Source organism: Scophthalmus maximus, chromosome 3 (assembly GCF_022379125.1).
Source record: "Scophthalmus maximus strain ysfricsl-2021 chromosome 3, ASM2237912v1, whole genome shotgun sequence".
NCBI lineage: Eukaryota > Metazoa > Chordata > Actinopteri > Pleuronectiformes > Scophthalmidae > Scophthalmus > Scophthalmus maximus.
Window position 1 is genome coordinate 347,501 of NC_061517.1, and position 7,500 is coordinate 355,000.

Consider the following 7,500-nt stretch of genomic DNA (forward strand, 5'->3'; position numbering starts at 1 on the left):
TTATATTTCTGTTCTACGTTGGATGTGAGTTAATTACAGCTCGTTAAGAAAATGCTTTGGAGCCACGTAAAGTATGAATTCATTTGAATAAGAACATTTCCATGAGTACGTTGCACCAGCTGTTCAAACGAAGCGTCATCAACGTTACGTCTTCAGTCTGATCTCATTGTGAATATTCATGTTCGCTTCAGCTCGAAGCTGTAACAGACAACTGTGGTGCCCCCTAGTGGTTCCAGGTGGTGTGACTGTCTGCTCTGTTGTAAACAGCTTGTTCACTGAAGCTCCTCCTTCGTTTTCTGGCTCCGAGCGTTAACTAGCGTCAGCGTTAGCATCGTTGCTAACTCCCTGCAGCAGCCTGGATTCTGTCAGAGCAGGAAACAACTGTAACCATCACATGTGAACAAATGACCTGCAGTTAAACGTCTGGTCGATTTCCACTTTAATCATTTGGTGAGTTTCTACCTCTTACTTCCTAAGAACAACTGGTGCAACCCAGTGAAATGATTCAATGTATGATCATATTGTCGTCGCATCGGAGGCGATGGGACCGTTTCCCTGGAGTGAAAATATTCATGATGAACTCTCCGTCTTGACCGAGACGCATCCGTCGCTCACGGATATAAAAGCGACACATTGAGTGAAAAGGCCTGTTACAGTTTGTATCCTCGGACTCACAGACGCTGCTCCTGGTCCTCGTCGCTGCAGCTCTCAGACCCGTTGGTCCCAAAGTCCCCTGAAGACACACAGAGTGTGTATGAGTGTGTCAGTGATTCACAGTGAACAGTCTTCTGAACGTCTGGTCTCTTTTACAGTTTAGTGATCGAGAGGAAAAGTTCGCTTCAAATCTAAAGTGACACGAGCATAAAATTAGAATCTGCTGGGACTAGAAATGAAATCTGTCAGCGTGAAAAACAGATGTTTATCATCTTTTATCTGCTGCAAAGATCTTGGGACTATTTTTATTTCCTGCACAAAACTGAAACACCTGAAAATCACCAAGTTCTTCAAAAGGTCGACGACAACAAACAAGTTCTCCTCTGAACAAAGTGTGTGAACTCCGACTTTTCATCACGCTTATAAAAACAGTGAGTGTGTGTTTGTCGTCTTCATACCGATTCCAGGGATCACGTGAAGATAATCGTCCAGACTCTTGTCCACGGCCGTGGTGATGATCTTCACCTTGGGGAAGGCGTAGGCCACCGAGTGAACCCCGAGCTCGGCCATCAGCAGCGACACCAACATGATCTTCTCCTCCTGCACCTCGTGATCCTGCTCTCACGCACACGCACGCACACACACACACAGGAGGATAATCAGTACGTGTGAAGCAGCTGACAAAGACGTGAAGGATCCAACTGTAGAATTATGAATTATGAATCTGACCCACCAACAGGACTCGTACTGCCATCATGGCGGCGGCGCCGGTGGACACCGTGCTGTCCATCACGATGACATGGTCTTCGATGATGTCTTTGGGCAGACGCAGGTAATGCAGCTGGCGACGCCGGAGAGGAGGAGGAGACGGGTTACCATGGTTACAGAATCAGGAAAGGTAGTTACCACGGAGACACACATCATGTGGAAGAATTAAAAAAGAAAAGAAAACAAAGGAGGAAAAAAACACGTCTGATGTGATTCTTCTTACAGTGTCAGATAATATCAGACATAATAATCATGTTGAGGACGTGAAGTCGAGGTGAAGATATGCAACGATATAATATTGACCCACCTCCGGTTCGCCCGAGTCCAGGTTGGTCTGGATGAAGATCTTGCCGATGCGGACGTCTTTGCACACGGCCCTGAGGGCGGGCTCCATGGTCTCTCCCGCCCGCAGGACGGAGACGCCGGTGATCTGAGGACACGAGAGACACGATGACACGAACCATGAGGACACGAGGATGTTAACAAGCCGAGTCACTCACCGCTCGGCCGTCGTCACCACCACCCTCGTACTCGTGGCCCTGAGGCGTCTGGACCGCACATGGCTGGTCCACACACACACACACACACACACACACACACACACACACACACACGAGAGACAATCAACACACTGCATCAACCAAGACACAACAAGTGTGTCTGCATCTATACATGATTATAAACCGTAGTGTCGTATATACAACAAGTATCAACTGTATCACTACGTCGACATTCTCCTCAAACTGACAGTTTTATTACTGAAGCACATTAATAACAAATAAAGACTTTTGGTTGAAGCTTGCAGAGACTTGAACTTTGCTTGCGACATCACAGTGATCCGTCACATTGTTGGAAGCTGCATCAGACACGTCATCAGACACGTCATCAGTCACGTCATCATACACGTCATCAGACACGTCATCAGACATGTCATCAGACACGTCATCAGTCACGTCATCAGACACGTCATCAGTCACGTCATCAGACACGTCATCAGACACGTCATCAGACATGTCATCAGACACGTCATCAGTCACGTCATCAGTCACGTCATCAGACACGTCATCAGACACGTCATCAGACACGTCATCAGTCACGTCATCAGACACGTCATCAGACACGTCATCAGACACGTCATCAGACACGTCACGTCATCAGACACGTCATCAGACACGTCATCAGACACGTCATCAGACACGTCATCAGTCACGTCATCAGACACGTCATCAGACACGTCATCAGACACGTCATCAGACACGTCACGTCATCAGACACGTCATCAGACACGTCAACAGACACGTCACGTCATCAGACACGTCACGTCATCAGACACGTCATCAGACACGTCACGTCATCAGTCACGTCATCAGACACGTCATCAGACACGTCATCAGACACGTCAGCTGAAGCAACTGGAGCCTCTGGATGTTGATTGTTCTTGTTCTGGTTAACTTTTTGACTGAAGTACCTGTGAAGGCAGAAACGTGAGCGCGTGTTCTATGAGAAGTCGCATTAATCTCTTTGAGTAGAAGATGAACTTGTCTCGACTGGTTTCTTTGTTCCTGCGGTAGAAGAGCATAATGACATCTTCAGAACTCACAGCTTGCTGTCGTCTGTAGCTCGGACTCGGAGCCTCCGTCAGTACCTGATGATGGTGTGAAGACCTCCGACCTGCGGCGAGCTCGCCAACACGCTGAGCGTCTGCGGCAGCGCGTGCGTCTGCTGAGCGGAGGCCAGAAGCGCCCTGCGGCCGAGCACAGGAAGTTCACGTCACACGTCTCAATCTGTTACTGTGTCGACTTTAACACGACGGAAAACAAGTCACTGAACAAACCAGAGAGAGTGAAGGTGAAGGTGTCGTCGTACCTGACGCTGAGCTCACGCTGCATGAAGAGGACGACAGTTACATTAGATAGAATGATAGAATGATAGAATGATAGATAGATGGATGGATAGATAGATAAATAGAATGATAGATAGATGGATGGATAGATAGATAAATAGATAGATAGATGGATAGATAGATAGATGGATAGATAGAGAGATAGATAGATGGATAGATAGAGAGATAGATAGATGGATAGATAGATAGATAGATAGATTGATGGATAGATAGAGAGATAGATGGATAGATGATAGATGGATGGATAGATAGATAGATGGATGGATAGATAGATAGAGAGATAGATGGATAGATAGAGAGATAGATAGATGGATAGATAGATAGATAGATAGATTGATGGATAGATAGAGAGATAGATGGATAGATGATAGATGGATGGATAGATAGATAGATGGATGGATAGATAGATAGAGAGATAGATGGATAGATAGAGAGATAGATAGATGGATAGATAGACGATGGATAGATAGATAGATGGATAGATAGACGATGGATAGATGGATGGATAGATAGATAGAGAGATAGATAGATGGATAGATAGATAGATAGATAGATAGAGATAGATAGATGGATGGATAGATAGATAGAGAGATAGATGGATAGATAGAGAGATAGATAGATGGATAGATAGACGATGGATAGATAGAGAGATAGATGGATAGATAGAGAGATAGATGGATAGATGATAGATGGATGGATAGATAGATAGAGAGATAGATAGATGGATAGATAGATAGATAGATAGATAGAGATAGATAGATGGATAGATAGAGAGATAGATAGACGATGGATAGATAGAGATAGATAGATGGATAGATAGAGAGATAGATAGATGGATAGATGGATAGTTGATAGATGGATAGATAGACGATAGATAGATGGATGATAGATGGATAGATAGACGATAGATAGATGGATAGATAGACGATAGATAGATGGATGATAGATGGATAGATAGATGGATAGATAGACGATAGATAGATGGATGATAGATGGATAGATAGATGGATAGATAGATGGATAGATAGACGATAGATAGATGGATGATAGATAGATAGATAGATAGACGATAGATAGATGGATAGATAGACGATAGATAGATGGATAGATGGATGGATAGATAGACGATAGATAGATGGATGATAGATAGATAGATAGATAGACGATAGATAGATGGATAGATGGATAGATAGACGATAGATAGATGGATAGATAGACGATAGATAGATGGATAGATGGATGGATAGATAGACGATAGATAGATGGATGATAGATGGATAGATAGATGGATAGATGGATACTTTATTGATTCCAAGTTGGGAAATTCAGGAAGCAATAGGTAACAGGTGTCAGAAGACAACAAAGGATTTCAAAGGAGAAGCTGCTGATTATCTATATTTTTTTTATTGAAAACCCCAAATCTTAGTTTTCTTAAAGTAGAATTTTTCTTAAAATTCTGAATTTACTATTGATAATTTGCTATTGAATCAAAACATTGTTTATCACCAGGTTTGTAACAGGAGCAATAACTGATGCTGATGTTTCTCCTTCTTTCTGTATGTTACATCTTTCCGACACTCGGTGGCGCCACCGTCTCTGTACAGTCAGTGTACAGTCTCTCACCTCCTCCAGCTGGCTGTGAACATGCTGCACGATCAGATCGATGGCCACCATGTTCCTGTGGAGGCGAAAAATCAAATGAAAACACTCTGAGATGTTTCTGTTTGTTCTGTGCAGGAAAGTCACCTCTCGGCACCACGATGTCCGCGAGCCTCATGGCCGGCTCGATGAACTGCTCAAACGCCGGCTTCACGAACTTGTTGTACTGCTTGATGACGCCTTCGATGTCCCGCCGGCGCTCCGTGATGTCCCTGCGCAGCCGGCGGACCAGCCGGATGTCCGAGTCCACGAAGATCTTCATGTCCAGGAGCTGCAGGCGTGAAGAGGTCAGAGGTCAGACGTTACCTGACGATGACTGAGCGTCACACGAGGCTTCACAGAGACAAACACGCCGGCTCACCTGGAGGAGCTCTTTGTCCGCCAAAGACATAATCCCTTCAAATATAATCACACTGGCCCCATAAACATTCTTCTGCACAAAGAGGAGAGAGAAGAGTCTGATGAGATGAAACTTGTTCACAGAGGAGAACTGAATGCAGCTGTTTGCTTCTGCACGTTCTCATTCGACCTCCAACGTTCACAACTCTTCTCACACTGACCCAGTCTTTGTGCCGCCCGTGCGTGGTGAAGTCGTACACCGGGATCTTCACGCTCTTTTCCTGCTTCAACTTCCGGAGCGCCGCGACCAGCAGCTGGAAGTCGAACGCTCCGGGACGATCGAACAGTGACAGGTATTAATAGACGCTCCTGTAATCAACAAGAGGACGGACGTCTTCATCTGTTCCGTCCTCTCTGCTCCCTGATCTGATCCACACACACACACACGATACAGGCCAATATATATAATATCATAACAAGAGATACAGCTGAAGAAACTGTCCATCAAAGTTTCCCAGAAGCCAACAGGAGTTTTCTTTTTCTTCTCATTCAGTATATGAAGTTATAAACTGTTCCTTAAACTACTGAGCTTTTACCAAAATATGATTATGATTCTATGAATCCTTTCAGACTCAGTGAACTGTTCCTGCTCTCAAGAAGACACATGATGACTTGTGTTGTCAAACAGCCTCCATCTTTTCAGTTGTAAGTTGTAAGTCTACAACTGTCCTGACTAACAAGTCCCGAGCAGTTCACTACTGTACGTACAGTCGGTCGCTCTGAGCACTTTACAGTTTCTGCTTCTTGACACTTCTACACGTCCACTAGTTTACAGACAAAACCTGTGATCAGATGATGCTTTATTATATAAACAGTTATAAATGACTTACAGTATCTACACCATAATATGAGAGAACTGATTACATGTTAATGCATCAACAATAATTATGATCTGACAGGAACAAGTTCTGTTGGACATTTATTTCTAATGGAATATTTTTATAGCATATTATATTTAAACTTAAGTATCTCAGTTAATAGTTTAAAATCCAACATTTATGCAGTTTAAAAAATATACACTATTTCAAATATTTGATGGTCATTCTAAAAGTAAAGAACAAGATTTATAGAAGAATATTTTAAAAAGCAGACAAACGACAATCAGAAAATATTTATGTTTATATTAACATTGTATTAATAAATATTATATATATAAATAAAAATATATATTCGAGGTTTATTCTCTGGTCTGTGACGCAAGAAGTGGGTCAACATCAGCTGCTCACCTGCTTCTGAAAACCTCCGTGACGCATCTGATGAATCTACATCCGCCGACATGTCGCTACTGTACATTCATATTAATAAAACATATTTACACAGAATGAGTGTGATTGACATGAGAGAGTATTCTCCTTGCGGTGAGGAGAGGAGTCATCATCATCATCATCATCATCATCATCCACAGACGCTGCTGCAGAATTCATACATTCATTCATCGATACATGAAGTCATCGTCAGAGGAACTGATCATGTACCTGTCGGAGCGGGACGACGGTCTGGTCCCGCTCTCCGTTTCCATGGTGATCCTGCGACCTCGGAGCCGACACTGGCACCGGCCGGTTGACGCCATGGACGAGTTCTTCTGAACGCTGCTGTGGGATTGTGGGTAATGTAGTTCATGTAGATGCTCTCGCGTCTGAGCCATAGACTGTATATAAACAGGTCTGATCCCCAAAAGGGAATTAGCAAAAATAAATACATAATAACATAATCATAATTATAACAATAATAACATAATAATAATAATGATTATTATTATAATTATAATAATAATCAAAATAATAATTGTAATAGTTATTATAATAATAATTATAATAATCAAAATAATAATTGTAATAGTTATTATAATAAAGATAATAATAATAAAGGCGTTGATGTTTGTTACATTTATTTGTCCTTTTTTTCTCACATTAAAAAAGTTCCCAGGAGAGAGACAGACAGGCAGAGAGTGAGACGGGATCAGTGCTGTCATCAATCACAGATCAATAAACAGATGACGTCAGATCATCATGTGAAGGAACAGACTCCAACTTCAGCCTTAATATCATCATTCATGATGTCACTCCACTGGACGCAGGGTAGATTCCACGTGATTCACATTTGAGTATAAAAAAAAA

General features: G+C 42.7%; 2 protein-coding genes across 2 annotated transcripts in view; both read right to left on the minus strand.

Moving 5' to 3' along the window:
* Positions 1-5,678, minus strand: part of LOC118317495 (uridine-cytidine kinase-like 1) — a 6,096-nt gene extending 418 nt beyond the window's left edge. The window contains exons 1-12 of the mRNA XM_047331336.1: positions 5,545-5,678; positions 5,346-5,417; positions 5,069-5,255; positions 4,949-5,007; positions 3,289-3,305; positions 3,068-3,166; positions 2,891-2,984; positions 1,923-1,985; positions 1,730-1,852; positions 1,388-1,495; positions 1,113-1,269; positions 676-733 (exon numbers count right to left, since the gene is read on the minus strand). Of these exons, the coding sequence (XP_047187292.1) occupies positions 676-733; positions 1,113-1,269; positions 1,388-1,495; positions 1,730-1,852; positions 1,923-1,985; positions 2,891-2,984; positions 3,068-3,166; positions 3,289-3,305; positions 4,949-5,007; positions 5,069-5,255; positions 5,346-5,375 (995 nt within the window). The 5' untranslated portion in view covers positions 5,376-5,417; positions 5,545-5,678. The remainder of the gene's footprint in view (positions 1-675; positions 734-1,112; positions 1,270-1,387; positions 1,496-1,729; positions 1,853-1,922; positions 1,986-2,890; positions 2,985-3,067; positions 3,167-3,288; positions 3,306-4,948; positions 5,008-5,068; positions 5,256-5,345; positions 5,418-5,544) is intronic.
* A 1,576-nt stretch (positions 5,679-7,254) lies between these two features.
* The window catches only part of samd10a (sterile alpha motif domain containing 10a), a 7,042-nt gene continuing 6,796 nt past the window's right edge, over positions 7,255-7,500 (minus strand). The window contains exon 5 of the mRNA XM_035646346.2: positions 7,255-7,500. This exon is cut by the window's right edge and continues 60 nt beyond it. The gene's annotated coding sequence lies outside the window, so the exon portion shown is untranslated.